General features: G+C 54.8%; 1 protein-coding gene across 3 annotated transcripts in view; it reads left to right on the plus strand.

Annotated features, from left to right (window-relative positions):
- Window positions 1-2,903: 2,903 nt before the first annotated feature.
- The window catches only part of CDH23 (cadherin related 23), a 200,029-nt gene continuing 184,541 nt past the window's right edge, over window positions 2,904-18,391 (plus strand). For 2 of the 3 annotated variants that reach the window (XM_082002392.1, XM_082002393.1), the window contains exon 1: window positions 6,323-6,794. In XM_082002392.1, coding sequence (XP_081858518.1) covers window positions 6,362-6,794 — 433 coding nt within the window. In that variant the 5' untranslated portion in view covers window positions 6,323-6,361. Of the gene's footprint in view, window positions 3,834-6,322; window positions 6,795-18,391 lie in introns of those variants that run through there. The other variant, XM_082002394.1, reaches the window with a different exon arrangement.

The following is an 18,391-nucleotide window of genomic DNA, read 5'->3' on the forward strand; positions in this document are numbered from 1 at the left end:
AACTGCTGGGAGCGTGGGAAACTTTGGTGTTGCTCGTCGGTAAGAGCTCTGGCTTTTTCCTCTGCTAGAAGAAAGCTTTAAATACCACCAAGTGGTGCTGACGGGGACGCGCAGGGCAGCTCCGGCTCGCTGCCGGCTTTGCGGGCATCCACCCATCTCGCAAAGCTGAGGTTGGATTTTGGGGTGAAGGAAGGGGGGAGAGCATCTTTCATGCTCCTTCTGCAAGCACCAGCGCGGGGCTGAGGTGGGTTGTGGCAGCCGTGCTCCCTGTTCTGTGTTTCTCCATTCTTCCCTCCCCACCCCGACGTGCATACAAATATTTTGGACTGTATTTATGTAACGAGGGAATTTTTTCCTTCGCTGCGGGGAATAGAAGGGGGGAAAAAAAAGGGCAAATTTTTTCACTGGGAACAAATCTCATTTTCAAGAGTCCTGACAAAATGAGCCATAAAATTACAATATTTCAAAGTGCTTCGTAATTCTAGCGCGGACGGCTCTTCATCATGGAATCTGAAAGCTCAGAAAATATAAAACTCATTAGATTAAAATAAACCACCTACTGCGTGGAAGAAAAGCTTATTTATCAATATCAATTTACTTCTGATTACCCTGTTCTGCAATTTGTTATTTTTAGGAATTTTGATTTGTGCATAGCTCATGCCAATGGTGGTGGGGGAATAAAATTAACTTTTACTTTTTTTTCCTTTTAAATCCTATTTATTGTAAAGACCTGACCAAGAAGCAATAGGAAGAAAAGGTGAATTTCTAACGGCGCCTCCGGCTGAGGAGCGGAGGGACGGAATAGCCGGGAAAGCGGGAGCCGCCGCGCCTCCGCAGCGGGCGGCGTTTTGGCGTGAGGCTCGACGCCGCGGGCTTTGCCGCAGAGGGACCGCGGGGGTGGCCGCTCTACGGCGGTGGCCCCCGCCGGAGCGTGTCCCGGCCGCCCGCCCCAGCTGGCCGACGTGGCGGGGGAAGCCGGGGAGAGCGGGCGGGGGCGGCGCTGACGCTGTAAGATTTGAGGCGCGAGCGTCGCGGTGCCGTTTGGGGAAGGGAAGAGCGGGGAGAGGGGCCGGGGGCTTGGGGGGTGACTGAAGATGCCGGCGGCAGCTCGAGGCCGGGCTCCGTCCGCGGGGGCTGCTCTGTCCTTCGGCCGAGCTGGTGGGGTCTTTAATAAAGCCGCTTCCCAGCCGTGGGAAGGAGGGATTTGGGGCAGGCTGAAACGCCTCTGCCGTGCCGCTTCCTAAACTTTCAAGCCCTGGACTTCTCGGCGGAGCGGTGTTTCGGCAGTAGAGGCTCCGCCGGTTCCCATCCGTCACCGTCTAATGGGGTTCTGTCTGCCGCTTCCCGTGCCGTGGGGAGCGCTTGCCGGCGGACCGGGAAATCTCTGGTCTAACGTTAGTGCCTTTGCAGCCGGGAGACAGCGGTTGAGTTCCCAGAGGTGGCTTGCCCGGGTACATTATTATGCTGGAAACCGCACCGAATGCTTCCTGCAAAGAGCCTCTTTCAGGCAGAAGGTGTGATTTAATATGCTCTTAGTCACAATTTTTAAGTTCTCCCCAGAGATTTCTCAATCCCGTTCCTAAATTTGCAGTATTCGAGTGAACCATTTCGGAGAACCAGTGAAGAGCTGCAATATTAATGAAGACAGACAAAATCAAAATGACATTTCAGGCAATTACTTACATAATGAAGTGACTGACTTGGAATATACAACATTTAGATTTATCATGACACTCGAAAGGGGATGCTGTCAGCTGCCTTTATTTCTACATCGCATAAATTGTTTTTTCCGCTGCCCTGTTGCTTTTTAAACGTGGTCTGCGAAGCCAGAAAATAATATTTCCGCTCACTTGGGCTGGTAGCGGTGCTGTTCTGGGAGAAAGTTAGCGTTTTCCTCAGTGGCGTTTTGGCAGAGCAGAAGGCGGAGGAAGAGCTCGGGGTTGTGCTGCCTTCCTCGTCTCCGTCGCATCCTTTCTGGCGACAGCACGATGAGCGTTGGCTCTGCACCCGGGGAGATGCGGGGGCCTGAAGCAGCGGCATCGTCGGTGTCCAAGGTTCTTCTCCTCCCTGAAACCTATTGAAGAAAGCTGGGCAGGACAGAGAAGTTTGGGGTTTTTCTTTGTTAGAAGAGTCTGTTCTGCTTTTGTTGGCCGAGTCTAAAGATTTAAAGGGCCTGACAGGATGCCTGGCTCCTGGGGAAGCGGTAATTTTTGTTTAGAAACTGGGTTTTTGGATGCTCTGCTGGCACCAAAGTCAGAAACTTGTTGGGGGGTGGAGGACTGCAGTCTCCTGCCCTGCCTGTGTTTTCTGGGGAGATTGCCTGGCGCACCTAGAAGTTAGGCAGTGCTGGTCCCGAATGTCTTCTCGGGCTCGTGCTGAATTTCCTAAGGACACACAACGAAAGCCCACAGCGCTGTTTTTCTTGCCGAGGTGCAGACCTTTTCCTCCGAGAGGCTCTCTCGTGGCAAAATAGCCGAAGAAACTAGAATTTAGGGCCCTTTCTGTGGTGACGAGAGCTGTTATGAACTGTCTTCTCTGACCAGTAGATCTCAAATACGCGTAGCTGTTGCTTGGAGGGTCCGCGGAGGTGGGGACCACCCGTGGGTGCCCGTGCATCTCTTAGGGTAGCGACGGGGTGTGGACCCCTCCACCCTCCGCCGGGCTCGCGGCGGCAGCCTGTGCCCAGCACGGTGCCCCGCTTTTGGGTAACTCCGCACGCTGTCGTATTTAGGGTGCTGGAAAGGGAAGGCCGAGCTTTTTTGGGCTAAGCCGAGGGCAAAGCGGTACCCTGGGGTTAAGGATCAGCTGTCTGCTTGGGTGCTCCCCGGGTGGGGAGCTCGTATCACAGCAGCTTATTCAGGTCTGTTGCTTCTGTGACTTGTTCTCCGAGCGCCGGGTGAGCAAAAATACCGGCCGAGGATACAGCCGGTTGCCAGTCTAACACTCGGGCTCACAGATGGAAGGGGCGATTTATTACTCGTTTCAGCCCTCGCGGCGCAGGTCAGCACTTGATCTCAAGTGGGAGCCGCTTACGGGTTTAACTACGGGCTCGTCTCCCTGTTCGCTGCCCGGAAGGCTGGATGTCGCGTCCGTCTTCCGTCTCCTTGGGTCTGCTGCTGCGTGGATGTGCTGAGCCGGTGGGAAGACGTTCCCCCAGCCCACACGTTTCGCAGCCCCCCGCCAGTGGTTGGAGGGGTTTGAGAGGGCTCCGCTTTGTCCTGCGAAATCCCGGTGCCTCTTCAGTGCTCCTGGGTTAGGCTTCCCGTGCAGCTCTGCCGAAGCACCTGAAATCCCGCTGTGACCGCGTGCCGCGGCTCCCGGGTCACAGCGGCTCTTTCTCGCCCTCAAAGCCCCGCTCGAGCGTCTGGTCTCAGCCGGGGCTGCTCCTGCTCCGGACCCGACCGCAGAGATCGCCGGGGCTTATCCCCTCGTGCGCGACGAGCGAATAGGCTTCGGAAAGTGGAAGATAAAAAAAAAAAAAAAAAAAAAAATTAAAAATATGTATCGTCTAGGCCAGGTTCATCCCGGTTTTGATTTGGCGCTCACCAAGGGGACGGCTGGGGCTGCACAAAACAAGGGATCGGCGGCGGCACGCTTGGGCGAGGTGCCCCATATGGAAGCCGGGCGTTAAGAAAACGTTCCCCAGCCCGAGCGGCTGCGCCTGCAGCATCGGGGCCGGGCCGCGTCCCCGCGCCCGCTTTGGGGAGACGAGGTGACGTCCGTAAAGGGCTGGGCTTGACGCTGCTTTTCTTCTTCGACAGGAACCATGAAGCGTCCTGCTGCTGCCGGCAGCCTTCTGCTTCCCCTCCTGCTCCTGGAGCTGCTCTGTCCGGGTGAGTAGTCCCGCCGTCTGTCCGGCGCCGTGCTCCCCGCGCGGGTCTCGCGTTTGCGCGGTGGCGGGCCGACGCGCGCTGCGTTTGCGCTCTCTTGGTGAGCACCTGAAGGCGACGGGGAGATGGGGCTGGCACGGGTCCCGCCTGCACCGCACGCGCTCCCGGGGACCCGCGCCGCGTGCTCCCCCGGAGCCGCTTCTCCTGCGGGAGGGCTTGGGAGGAGGCTTGGAGGAGGGGATGCGCTGGCGAGCCCCATGGCGGCAGATGCTCCTGGCGTGTCTCGCTGGGAAGAGCGTGGCGACTTCCAGGTGTGGGGTCCCAGAAGTCAAAGCTGGTGGTGGCAACAGACGTGGTGTTAGGTCACTTTATGTAAATAAAACCCGAAGGACGTTAGAGGGAGTGGAGATGAGGCAAGGATGTAAACCAGAAGCTTGTTAGTCGCTCAACAGCAGAGGTGTTACCTCTCCCCGTGTTCTCGGCAGCTAAACTATTACCCGATCTGTGCTTTTAATATACGCTGCACGGGAAACAACTCCTCTCCGAGCTGCAAAACCTCTTTTCTGACTCCAGCCGGAGGGAAGGGCAGGGCTCCGGGCAGGCAGAGCCTGCTCGTGCCGCTGCCGGGCTCTGCCCTGTGAGCACGACGCTCTTGGTCTTCGCCGGCGCGTGGGCTTCGGGCAGAGGGATGTGGGGTCCAGCCCGGCGGCCGGCTGGGAGCTTGTGGGACGAGTGGTGTAGAAATTTGTCTCTCGGGCCAGGCTTTGACATTCCCCGGTGCTTAAGCGCTGTAAATGTATAGCAAAGCCCCGTGAAAACCGGCATCGCTGCGTGAACGGGCTAAAGCCCCTGGGTGCTGGGGGGCGGAGAGGGAGCCCGGGGCGGGGGGTGCCTGCGTGGAGCTTGCTGATAAACAATAGCGAGTGTGTGTCCGTCTGATAGCGCTGTGCCCTTTGGAATAAAGGCTTTTTATTTTTTCTTTTCCCCCTACCGAAGCCTCGAGAGGGCTCGCCCAGATTGGCAGCCTGATTAAGCAGTCGGTGGCTGCCGTTCGCTGTGACTGACGGGCGCAGTCAATATCCCTCTGGTGTCGTACTGGATCAGGAGTAGCCTCGCTAGTTAACTGCCCTGTCACTCCTCTGCAAGGGGAGAAAAATAAGTTAAAAAAAAAAAAAGGCAACCCAGAGAGTCCTTCGCCCCGGTCCGAGCCTCGTAAAGCTTGCCCCCCGCCCTGTTGGAGAGACCGCTTGCCACCGGTGCTCCAGTACGTGCCCTTGGAGGTGGGAAGGTGGGTGATGCTCGCCTGGCTGGGGTCTCGCTCCTTCATCCCTCCCTGTGCCGTCGGTGCGCCCGGCCCTGCGCCGGGGGCTCGGCCGCAGACAACGGCAAGCCGCGAAGAAGAAAATCCCCCGGGGCACCAAAACACCGTCGATCGCCATCCCTCGGAGCCCGTCGGCCGCACGCCAAGGAGGAAGGAAGGGTCGCGAGGGTGTGGTGGAAGCGACGGGTTTCTGCCACGCGCCTTGCTGGGGGACCATGGGCAGGAGTTGCCTGTTGAGGGATGCAGCGAGGGTACGTCCCAGGGTATGGCCGGGTGGCTGTGGTGGTCTTGCAGAAGGGAAGTCCAGCTGATGGTCCGCTGGATGAAACCATGGATGATGGGTGGTTCGCTGAAAGTGTGAACTCGCTTTCAGGCTATGTGGTGTGTGGTGGTGATTCCCAAATTAATTTCCGTGAAAGGACCAATGTACCCAAAGCCAAAAAACCCCACTGACATTTCTGGATTTAATGCGAGAGGAAAAATTCCGGAATCCTAGACTAGGCGGCAGGACGTTTGTGTGGAAAGCTTGGGTTTCACCGGCTGGTGAAGCACCTTTTGACAGCAGCCAGGTTACAAGGGTAAGACCTCACGGCCGGATCTGAGGTGGGGAGAAGGTTCCTCAAGGTGCCCCAAGGATGCAGCCCTGGGCGGTGGTCCGGGCTACGGGGGAGCTGGAAGTAGCTGTAGCTGGGACGTGAGTAGGGATGTAGATGGGACAGCGTAGGGCGTGAGGGTGGGGGCAAAGTGCAGCGCGGTCGAGAGGGAAGCCTGGACGCCCGATCTCACGCGGGGTTTGCTGTGCCTTTGTCCGAAGCGCTGCCTTTGCCGGAGGCCGTGCCGGTAACGGCCGTGTTGAAAGGAGCCCGGCGGGATGCGCATCTGGTGTGGCGGGGGGTCACGCTGCCACTTTGCTGGTAATTTTTTTTTATACTCCTGCAATCTTGGGTTTTGGCTGGGCTGGTGACGGCGGGGAAGCGACGCTCCATCACTTCCAGCGAGTCTCCTGGCCTTGGGGCTGTGCTTGGGACCCCGGTCCAGCCTCTGCCCCTCCTGGGGCGGCCCGTCAAGGGCCATGAGCTGTTTCAGCCAGACCGGTTCAACCCTCTGCCCACCCACGAGCAACCCCGTTTCGGACGTCTGGCAGCTGAACTGCATTTCTTAAAGCCTGCAGGCTTGGCCAGCTCTGGCCGTGTAGCGAGAAAAACCTCAGATGCAGCCCGGTCAACACCAAACCTTCTTGGAAAATTGTTGTGTTTCTCTCCCAGCACCTTTTTTTTTTTTTTCTTTTCTCTCCCGGCATCCCTCGAATGGTAAATCTTTGCTGGTTGACTTTTTTCCCCGTCCCGGTTCAGGCTGCAGTCACTGCGTTCCCGTGCGTTCCGCGCTCGACTCTGTGCCGCCGAACGAGGCTGCGGTTCGGGCTGAGGCTCCGGAGCTCCCGGCTCCGTCAAAAAGGGAGCGGGAAGAAGCGAGGCTGGCTATTAAAGGCGAAAGGAGGCAATTAGAGGGAAAGGCGGTGGGTGCCAACCAGCGAGATAACGCTTTGCTTTTTCTGCTCTTCCCAGGCCGGGGCAATCGGCTGCCGTACTTCATAAACTACTTCTTCGACACTTACCTGCTGATCAATGAAGATACTCCCGTGGGTAAGTGGGGCGTGCGTGGGATGGGGTGGGGGGCCCGCTGCTGCTGACCCCTTGATGGAAAAGGGTTAAAGAAATGGGCTTGTTTTGATTGACAGGTGTAGCTTGCTTTCTTTAGCTAGGGATCGGTTTTTAGTAAATGCAGAAATCGACCCGGTCATTCCGGGCCTCTTTCCAGGCGCTCAGTCCATTAAACTTGTGCTCTTCAATCAGGGCTCGTGCCTGGCTTTTAATGGGGGGGGGGAATCGATTGGGAGCGGAGGGTGTGGAGGCTACGGAGGCCCCTTCTCGCCGCTTCTGCCGCCCTCAGCCGTGTGCCCCGAGCCGCAGCCCCCTTCGAAAAGGGGCTCTTGCCTCACCTCGGGCACCACCGGAGCCGTCGAGGGCTGGAGGACTCTGGGGAGGTCTCCAGGGCTTCCCGGTTGAGAGAAGCTTCTGTCTCCCCTTGGGGCGGGGGGGTCCGTCTGCCTGGGGAGATTTGTCCCCGGTGGCACGCGGGTTTATTTGCGACGGGAAATAATACTGAAACCTCGGGTGCCTTTGCCCGCAGCAGCGCCGAGAGCGAGCTGCGGGCAACGTAAGGAAAGGAATCGCTGGTTGGGAGCAGCTTAATGGAAATGCCACCTCACCAAGCACGCGGTTCTTGAAGTACTCGAGCTTTTGAAAGACCTTATGGGAGTTGGACTGAAGTTCTGCTTTGGCAGAAAATGGGGAAGACTCCTGGCAGTCTGCTTGCTAGTGAGATACCGTGCGAGTAAAATTTTCCCTGGAATTACTCTGGGGGTTGAATTCTCTTTTGTTTTTTTAACCTTTGTATTGCACTGTACAGAAATGAAATTCACTCTTAAGAATATTGGTACCCTGGGATTTTGTTTCCAGACGCACCGGAGGGGAATGTCAGCCTTGAAAGTGTTGACAAACAGCATTTCTGTGTTTTCTGCTGTTGGTAGGTGTTTTCCGAGTTAGGCTTATTAACTTTAAAAACAAAACAAACAAACAAAACAAACCCCCAAAACAACCCTCCCCCCAAAAAACCCAAAACCAAACCAAAGGCATCATCTGGAAACACCTTTCCTGTATCCTGACTGGGGTGTCAGTACCAGAACTGTATGTGGTGCCTCTCGGCTAGAAAAAAGACTGCTCCTTTTTGGATGCCTGTTAGAAGTGCCCATCACCGTGGCATTGAGTGACGTCCCCTTGCAGCCCCCTCCTCCTCTCCCTATGGCATCCCTGGGCATAGCCTCACCTAGCCCCAAACTGAGCAGTCCCCGCTTGCTGCCTGCCATGCCAAAAGGGATCTGGAGCAACAATTAAGAGATCATTCCCCCTCTAATCACTTACAAGAGTAAATTAGTCTTGTCAGGAGCTATTAAGACAAAGAGCTCAGAATTCATTAGGTGAGATTGGGCCGAGGGAGCTGCTGGCGCTGCCGCCGGTCCAGGCTGATTAATTTCTCCCAAAACATCATCAATGCCCATCTGTTTCGTTTAGGTCTGGGGAGAGCAATTTTCAGGTGGACTGACCCTCTAGTCAATTATTTCACCCGGCGGTAATGAAACGCGCGCGCCCGCGCGGAGGCAACGGGAGACGTTGAGCTTGAGGAAGGGGAAAATGATTGAAGGGGCCGGGGAAGAAACTGCAGGAGGAGGGGGAGATGCCTGGAGAGGAGGAGGAGGAGCGGGAGGGATAATGACTGGTTGGGCTGCGGTGGCACGGGCGAGACGGGGCGCCAGGAGAGCCCGTGTCGGCTGCCGGTAGCCGGATCGCGGTGCGTCTTGCTCCGAAAGCAGAAGTACTGGCTGGCTAACAGCCCTTAGGAGAAGAGTTTGCAAGAGAGGGACCATCCATCTTTATCGTGCTGCTCACTGCCTTTAGCAAAATCCTCCCAGGGGCTATTTCAGTTAATCCCAAACCATTTAGAGGGTGGGGGAGCGTGGCTGTGGGTATCGATGCCAGGTGAGCTGCGGGAGGTGTCTGGCAAGGTGTGATGCTCATCTGGATTTGGTAGCAGGTGGGAACAGGCAGGCAGTGCTCTTGGCTTTCTCTTGGCTCGGCTCCCCCCTGCCCTTGTGGCAAAAGGAACGTCTTTTTAGCAAAATGTAATGGCTGGAGTCTAATTTCCCAGCAAATGGATTTGCTGTATGCAGGACAGGAATGGGAAAACGAAGACGATCCATCATGTCGGGTCTGTAACTAGCCTTGTAACCACCGAGCTTGGATTCACCCGAGTTTCTCTGAAAGCTTTCATGCCTCAACACCTTGCAGAATGCGTGACAAAAGAGGCCGTTCAGACGAGCGCGATTCCGCTTTCCTTTCACCCTAGAGATAACGCTCTGGCATCACTGGAATAATGTTGTCTTAAAAGAGCGGGGAACACTTCAGTCGCTGCACCCCAGCTGATACCGTGCCCTTGGCTTTGCTCTCGGGCCACGCGTGTCGGGGGCACGGTCGTCTGGGTGGGCTGGGGACAATGTGTCCTTCCTGCCCATCGGACCTTGGTCCCACATGGCCTGCTCAAAACTAGGAGAGGGGACTAAATTTGGAGGACTGATCTGGCACTTCAGGACATGGTTTAGCGGCCACGGTGGTGTTGGGTTGATGGTCGGACTTGATGGTCTTAGAGGTCTTCTCCAACCTTAACGACTCTGTGATCTCCTCTGTAAGGCTTGCTGAGGTGGAGCAGGGCATGACGGAGGGGTAAACCCACCGGGATTTAGCTGCGAGGCTTGGCCACCCCCCGGCAATGTGAGCATGAGGAGATGCCGGCGAGGCTGGGACAGGCGCGTGGGACGGCTGGCGGGTGGGGGGGCCGGGGCTGTTTGATTCCCTTGGTCGTTTCTGGGCGGGAGAGCGCGCAGCTGAGCCTCTCGGCTCTCCCGGGACCACCGCTGGGACGCTCGACCCCGGGCCCCCCAAAAAGTTGGGCTGCTTCGGCACCTCCTTCTGCGGCAGCGCAGGGCCAAGGAGAACCTCTAACTCGGCAAGTCCCGCGCCGGGGGCCGCTGGCGAGCGACAGCCCCGAGCGGTGCTGGCTCGGCGCTCGGGGGCTGCCTGGGCCGCTGGGATTTCGGGCAAAGGCCTCGCCTGCTCCCTGACCCATCGGTGCCACTGCAGCGTGGAGGGACGGGTGCAGGCCGTGCCTTCCGTGCCCTGGGCTCGCCCGAGTCTCTTGGTGGCGTTGACCGAGCCACGAGCTCTGCCAGGGCGCGGGTGGAAGCAGTCTTGCTGGGGCACGTGGCTGCCCGGTGGCTGTGCCGCTGGATGCCCGAGGATCCCAGTCTGGCTCTCGGCACTGAACAGGAGAGCTTTGCTGTCTGACGGATTTCTGGTTGGTGTGGTTTGACTTTCTGCGGTGGGGAGCTCGGACTGTGCTTTTCCAGGGTGGGCCATGTTGAGCAGACCACCTCCTCCGCTCACAGGAGAAGGCACCAGGGATTTGGGAAGAAAGCTCATCTTCCCCCGCTCCCCGCCCCGGCTGAGGAACTCGGGGGGTTCAACATACAGATGTTTCTCCACCAAGTTCTGAGGGGCAGAGCTTGACCTGGCTTTTTGAGACCACCTCCACCAAAATGGGCCATGGTGGACATTCCCCGTGGAGTTGCGCTCTCGCTGCGCGCCCCAGGTTGTTGTAGTCTAAGAGCGGCCGGGGATAGCGCGGCACCACCGCAGTGTACGTTGCTGGCTGGCGGTAATTAAAGTAATTAGGTTGATGCGTGTTGTCACCTCTTTCCGGCCTTCTGGGACGGGGAGCTCTTTCACAAGAGGACTGGAAGAGGAACTCGGTGTTTAGCAGGCAGCGGCGGGGTGCTCGCCGGTAACTCCGCGCGTGGGTCTGAGGCAGCGTGTCCCTCTGATATTTGTGGATGACTTGGCTTGGTTCTCCGTGCTGGGCGAGGACCAGGCCAGAGGGCTTTTCTCCTCCAGGCAGGGAAGGCTGCCATCTTCTGTGCGCTGTATCTGTAGCTTCCAAGGCAACCTTCTCCTCCACCACAGCCTTCCACTGCAGTGCTCTGGTCCTGGGCAGCCAGATGCTTTGGCACCCGGGTAGGGTCCCCGGGGGTGCCGGGCCATTCAAGCTGCTGCTGAAGATACGGTTATCTGTATGTGACGGAGCACGGGCTGTCTCGGCTAAACCCTGCCCGCTCCTTTGATCCCACAGCTGTAGGCGTCCGCGGTGGCTGAGCTCCTCCACCATGGCACTTGCCTAATGCATCACCGGAAATGATGGGGGGGGGGGAAAAAAGGGGAAAAAAAAAAAGTGCTGGCTAGGGTCTCTGCGTGCTTATGGACTGATTAAATTGTTTCAGACCTGTCTGGCCCCGGTATCCATGCATGAGGCTTGTGGGCCATCTGTCGGGGACAGCTTTGGAGATGGGACCGTGGGCATCTGAGCACGGGACCCCTTTCCCTTTGGTGTCTCCTGGCCTCCCTCCTCGCCTGCAGGAGCATGCAGCTACTGCTGGGGAGGGGGAGCTGCCTTGGCACATCTGCTGTTGTGCCCCTTTTGCTCAAAATTAAATACTGAAGCTAAAAGGAGAAAATTAATTTGATCTCTGTGCACCACGGGGTTAAAAGTCACCGTGGCAAGACCGGAAAGCATTGCGGGCATACTGTTAATGAGGTGTTAATTGGGTACCAAGGAGGTGTGGCTCAGAAGAGCACAGAGGATGGCTTTAAAGCTTGGGGTTACCTCCCTGGAAAGGAGCAAGGCAGCCCTGGGAAGCCAGAGCAGCGCAAGAGCCTTTGGATGCTACAAGGTAGACTGGCTTCTAGCAAAATTTGGCAAGTTGGAAGATGCTTTTGGAAAATGTGGTGGCACTGGTCGTGGAGCGGATGGAGAGCTTGGGAAAGGCAACTTGTTTGTAAGAAATGTACGTCAGAGCAGTGGCTGTGCCCTCTTCACGTCGGTGCTGCTGGGCACCTCCTTCCCATGACTGCATGCTCGGCCGGACGTGTGGGGAAGGGCCTCTGTGCCTGTGGAAGATGCCACCTGCCTTCCCTTCTAGAGGTGCTCCATCCAAGGTGGTTGCGTGGTGGTTAAGCCTCCACCCAGCTTCACCAGCTCCGGCCACACGTTACCGCCCTCCCCGCAGCCAGCGCCGCGCTCTCAACGCCCGCTGGGTTAGCGGGAAAACCATCCCTGTGGTTTTGCGTGTGTGTTAGTTTGATGAAACGGCTCCAAAGAAAAGCTAATGCCCTTACAGGAAGGCGAGGGAGGAATGTACAAGTGGGAGGAAGGTGAGAGCCCAACAGCCATGGGACCTTCCCCACCCCAGTCACACCGACACTAGGTGCCTGGGGTGCAGCTAACACCTACTCATTCAAGGATTTGTCTGCTGGTCTGTAAAGCTAGCTTTGAGCTAGACCAGCCTTTAGGCATAGCTGATGGTAGAGCGGCAAGGTCAGGTGGACGTGTAAGTCATAGGAGTCAAGATGGCACAAGAGGGCAAGGGAGGCTCTCCCTTTGCCGTGGTGTTGCCCGTCAGCGGGGTGGGAGCACGTGCGTGCACGTGCAGCCAGCAGAATCGTTTTCAGTATTAACGGCGAGCGCCGTGACCGTCCAGTGGCTATTTACTGTTTAAAACTGAATTTGCAGGCTGCCTGAGTGCTCTGCGAAGGAGCAGCCTTGTTTCCAAGTGTGGTAACGAGCCTAACGAACAGCAATATTTGAGGAGTATTTGAAGAAGGGGTCTTGGTTCTCGTAACGCAAGCCCTTCTGTTGTCTGTCATTTGAAGACCTGTTGATGAAATTACTTGTTGAGTTGTAGAAATTACAGCATCGTTAATGAAAACTTAAGGCTAGAAAATTAGTTATTCCCAACATCAGGAAACTTAAGGGAAAAAAGCTCTCCCCACCCCCTCCGCCCCCAAACCCCTTAACCCTGTGTCATTAAATTAATCACTTCATCAATCACTTAAATTTTCATATCTGCTTTGCTAATAGGCAATAACGTTAATGCTTACATTTAAAAAGAGAGAGAGGAAGAAAGTATATTTGCAGCACGGACTAATTAACGCGTCAGGGTAACCTTGCTTTTGGCAACTGCCTTGTCAAACCACTTGGAGGTTTGATCTTGCCACCTTTCACGCTCGCGCGGGGGAGCCCCTGGCACGGGGGCTAAGCCCTTCCAAAAGAAATGGAGGAAGATATGCGTTTGTGGTAACGAAGTCTGAGGTGATTTTTTTATGTCTGAGACTTACTTTAGTAGCACTAATCTCAATTATTTGTACGACGCTGTCTGTAGGAGCTTCGCTCGTCAGGTAGCTTCTTGCTGGGTATTGGGCTGTGCAATTAAAAACAGATTATGCATGTATATGTGTGTATATATATTCAAATTAGGAGGAGATATATATATATCTATCTTTTGTGGAGGTATTAATGTTCTAAGGGAATGTATTATGGGCCAAGTATTTCCCTGTGTTGTAAGGAAACATGAGAGGAAACGTCCTCAAGTTGCACCAGAGGAGGTTTAGATTGGAGATTAGGAAAAATGTCTTCACCGAGAGGGTGGTCAAGCATTGGAACAGGCTGCCCAGGGAGGTGGTGGGGTCACCATCACTGAAGCGTTCAAACAACGTGTGGACGTGGCACTTGGGGACATGGTTTAGCGGGCACGGTGGTGTTGGGTTGGTGGTTGGACTTGATGATCTTAAAGGTCTTTTCCAACCTTAATGAGTCTGTGAAATACTTGCATATGCAATGCTCTAAATGTTTATTTTTGGTGGGGAAGGTGAGCTGTGTTTTCACTTTGAGTCTATCAGTGGGACCTTTTAGAAAAAAGCTATCATCATAAACAGTGCTAAATGTACTTATGCATTTTGCCAGATCAGGAATTTGATATATTTGGGTTGTGTGAGTTTAAAAAAGAAGCAAGAAAAAAAAGAAGTGCCCCTACTTCTGTGTTTGCACACAACGCTCTTATCGGAGACCTCTGCAATCTGCATCTGCTCCACCACTCTCCAGCTAAATTTGAGTAATTTGAGGTTTTGGGGTGGGCCGGCATCCAGCCGCTTGCGTGGTTCACCGTTTAGCAATGGAACGCTGCAGAGGCACGCATCCAGCCCCCAAACTGGCTGGCTGAGGGGCGGGGGAAAGACCTCGAGGTGCTTTCCTGTGCTGCTGCAAAAGGTATCCTGCTATAGCCTCTGTGAAGATGGCTCATTTTACGCCATTTTCAGACTTCCAGCCTCGTGAGAAGCTAACCCGTTCGTTAAACTCTCCATCATTGAGCACCGTGGAAGTATTACTTTGTCTTTTTAAAAAAATGAAAAAGTCAAGCTATTCCCCACCACCACCAGTTTGTGGTTGTTGCATCCTGGTGTAAAAAAAGTCATAAAAAGAAAAAAAAAAAACCAACCAAAGAAACCCAAAAACCCCAAAATCAAACCTCCCAACAAGCAAACAAAAAAGGTAAAAAAGGTCCAGCTTCATTTCACCTGCATCAAAATCAGCTGAGCAGTTAAAATGGGAATATCTACTTAGCGAGTCCTCGTGATGGAAAAAGACCATATTCTTGTATGCGAACAAGCAGGTAGCAGAGATCCCTTCTGGAAACGTGTACACGTGCCGAGACAGTGGAGTGCAATGTGCCGCGGTTGGGAAGCGTCCTTCTGCTTTTGAGGGGCTTTAACGTGCTCGATTGGTGGTGGGGGGGGGTGTCCTAAATTGGTTCCTTCCGTCAAGCTGCTTCCGTACTTTGATGGCTTTTGAATTAACCGTAACCACCCGGGGGTGGGAGAGAATAAAGCTGGCGACGGCGTTGTTGGCCAACTCCATGAAAACATCTGTTCAGTTTACGGCGGTGGTCAGAAGAGTGAACAAGCTCTGCGCGCTCCCTCTCTTAAAGATTTATTAATATCGCTCTTTACGCAAGGGGGAAAGATTGCAAGCGCTTGATGTTTAATGGTTAGTAACTCAATTTTATTCCATTCATCGGCATGGGTTTGTCAAACGCCTGTGCTGTCGAGGCTCCCGCATCGTATCGCGTAGGCTGTCCTTCCGTGCGCACGCGATCTGGAGGGTGATTTGGTACCTGACTACGGAAAAAACTCGTGGGTTTTTTTTTCTCGTTCTAATTGATTATTAGGGTTGAGGAGGGAGAGATTGTGTTATGGAACGTAATACGCTTTCACAAACAGTGATGGGGCTTCGTTTCTTACTCCACTGTTCAGTTTCGAGCAGTTGATTTGAAAATAGGAGAGGGGAAAAAGACTTTAAAATGTAGAAAGTCCAAGGGAGACTAACAATTCAGGGTATGGGGAGAAGCATGGAGCATTCTCACCATTAATCTCAGGCAGAGATTAATGGTTGTTACTAATGATTTTGGGAAATAGAGGGGAAGGAATAGATACGGCAGAAAACTGTAAAATAAGTAACGGCACTGCAGAAAACCTCGACTCTTGAAACACACCTTCTCCCGTATGACAGCTGCATCAAATGAAACACATCCTCCCGGATAAAATGCTATTTCTGTACGAAAAACTATTTTTATTTACCTGCCTTACCCTCCCGCCCGACGTAAAACTCAGTGTGGCGGGAGGGTAAGGCAGGTAAATAAAAGGGAGCAAGTAGAAAGCACCATCCTTCTATCGTCCCCAAAGCAGCTTTCCTCGCGGCATAAAGGAAAGGGTGGGTTAAAAAAAAAAAAAATTTCCCTGGCTTCTGCAAGTTGTTTTTTCCTCTTGGAAAAATTGTTTCAGTCCTGGGGATGCTGCCTGCGGTCCCGTGGGGTAGGGAGCTGGGAGTGATGGGTTGCCCAAAGCCCATCGGCCGTTACCCTGTGTACTTCGGTGGGGCGGGGGAAATAATTGTAAATGAAGGCTCTCTCCCCAGTTTCAGTCCAAAACGTGCGGTCGGCTTGTCAGACTGAGCGAGCCATGAGCTGGCTGCGCACCCCGCAGCTCCGTTTCCAGCCTTGCGCTCTGCTTTATTGTAGCCCTCAGTGCAGCACCTCCGGTTTTCGGGGACCTGCGCCGCCGTGCATCGCTTGGGGATTCCGCTGGGTGAGGGGACGGGGAAGGTGGGCTCCGTCTCCCGCCTTGCTTCTGCTGGGTCCCTCGTCGTGGGAGGGAGGGAAACACCCCAGCACACGGCACAAAGCGCAGAGCCTCATACGTTACGCAGTGGGAACGGAAACCCTGCAAGGAGCCTGTAACGGGACACGTGTCGCAGAGTCTTGAATGCAATTAGCATAGCTTGAGAATAATTTCTTGCTCCCAGGACAGCCCTTGACTATTTTCGTTTTAAGCTTTGTGGTTAAATATAAAATATTGGCTTCTTATCCAAGACTGAAAAAGTATGGCAGTAGCACGAGTGCGTGGTGCTAAATATTACAGAAACCCGCTCTGCCTTGCCGGGCTGCTGAGCTGGGGCGGCGTGTGGGAGATGTATGTTTTGAAGGCTACATTGAGGTGGAGAGGGCTGGCCTGGCCCCCCGTCTAAGTAGCAACTAGCATCTGGATGCTCTTGCCGGACTTTCTCCAAAAAAAATGGTACAAAGTTCCCTGGGCTGGAGGAGAATCGCGGCAGAGTGGTCTAACGTCGGAACAGGCTGCCCAGGGAGGTGGAGTCACCATCGCTGGAGGCGTTCAAAAAACGTGTGGATGTGGTGCTTTGGGACATGGTTTAGCGGGCACGGGGGTGTTGGGTGATGATCTTAAAGGTCTTTTCCAACCTTAACGACTCTGTGATTTTGCATGAGAAGATGCTTCCTTGCACGTCGTGTCAGCTGCCTCTCTTGGACCTCGCGTCCTTCGGGCAGTACCAGGGCAGTGCTCGGGCTGACGTGGCCAGAGATGTCTCTGGTAGCCCTCCGCAAGCCCTGCCTGTGGGCAAAACCCCTCTGCAGTAGCTTTGCCCTCCTCCCTCGCAGGTTACCCGCTGAATTTCCAGCATGCAATGAGAGACTGAAGGCTGCCATTCAGCCCGGAGCATAAATCCCTGTCTCTCCCTTGTCCTCGCCAATTTTTGGACCAATGACTCTGTCCTAGGGTGATCAGGAGAGGGTTTCTTTCTCCAAAAATTCCCCCTCTTCCTGTGCCTCTTCCATAAGGGCCAGAATTTGATGGCTGTGGCTTTGGACTCAGCAGCGAGTGCCCAGCTTTTCTGGCCTCAGCTTCATGAACAGCAGCAGCAGTCCGGGAGGGGAAAAAAGGCTCAGGGTCTCTTTGCTGCTCACAAAGAGCTCGTTATTTCATATCGGAAGCCAGAAGTGCTGCGCTCGGCGGGCATCCGGCTGTAAAACCAGCTGGAGTCTGTTGGAGATGCTGCTTTCCAGTGTTTGGTTCCCCCCCCGCCCCCAGAAATATAAGTTCACCCCAGGGACCAGCGATACTGCAGGTGCTTTGGTTCTGGCGTGTCCTTCGTGCATCCTGCATCCGGTGGCATCCTCCGACAGTCTTCCTCGGGACGCTGATCCCAAAAATGAAGGCATGTCCCCTCCAAAAAAACCCCCTTTTCTAGCACAGATCTGCATGCCGCCTCTTTTGAGGAGGAAGCAGCATCAATATTTGGCTGCCCCGGCTGGAGGGTGCGGGTAGGGCTGCGTGGGGTGGTGACCGGGGGGTTGGCTGGGCAAACTGCTTCGCCAAGCGCGGTCTCATCCCCGTTGCCTGTTAAACCCACCGCCTTGGAAGAGTGGAAGTGGCCCCAGGTGGTTGGATAATGGCGTCTTTAATTGTGCTCTGAATGAGATTAACGTCTTATCTGACAGGTTGACATCTCTATTATTATTAATGTGTGAATAATAGAGTGCAGGGTGGGTGGCTTTTTTTTTTAATACGTACTTGTGGTAGCAAATGTTTCGCTTTTGTTTAGCGGTGTCTGTTACTTTGCTGGTTAGCCACCCTCGGATTCCCAGGCTCCGAGGGCGGGGATCCCTGAGGTTAAGGGATGCTGCTCCTATTATTTCTTGCCTTGCTAAATGGTAGCGAGAGGCAGTGGCAAGCAAGTTCTCCGCTGGCTCTGGAGTTACCTAGGCCAACGGGAAGGGTGGTGGGATGGGACGCGGAGGCGGGGGGCTAGGGACTGTCCCTCCCGAATGCCGGGCGGGAGGAGCGATACCCGCGGGCTGGCCCTGTTCCGGAGGGAGACTGTTACGGCCCCAGGAGCTGTGTAGAGGTTTGCACCGCTTCCCGCTGCCTGGCCGAAAAGGGAAAAATGAGTCCAAAAGCTGTTGCCTTACAGTTGGGGCGTGTGTGTGTGAAATGCTGCTGCTGGGGAGGGGGCTTGGGATGCTGCTGGGGGGGCTGCGGGTGCCCTGGCAGGGGCTGTCTCGGAGCGGCGGAGGGTGGGGGGCGGCTGCAAATCTATCAACCCCACGAAAAGGGGTTTCTGCGGTGTAACTTGCTATTAAATGGGATAACAAGGTCAATAATGCCTTTGCCTGGGAGAGCTTCAGCCAACACTTCTATCAAAAACAATATTAATTTTCACTAATTAGGAGCTGCGGCTAATGAGTGTCACAGCTAATTTACGTCATCCGTAACGAGGCAGAGGAGGGGGTCAGGTGCCCAGGATCAGAAGCTTGCAAATCTGCCTCCTCTCCGCCCTCCCCTCCCCTCTCGGCGGCGGTCGCCTGGGTGCCTTTGCCATCTCCGGG

The sequence above is a fragment of the Phaethon aethereus genome (assembly GCF_964289735.1).
Source record: "Phaethon aethereus genome assembly, chromosome: 7".
In the NCBI taxonomy this organism is placed as follows: domain Eukaryota; kingdom Metazoa; phylum Chordata; class Aves; order Phaethontiformes; family Phaethontidae; genus Phaethon; species Phaethon aethereus.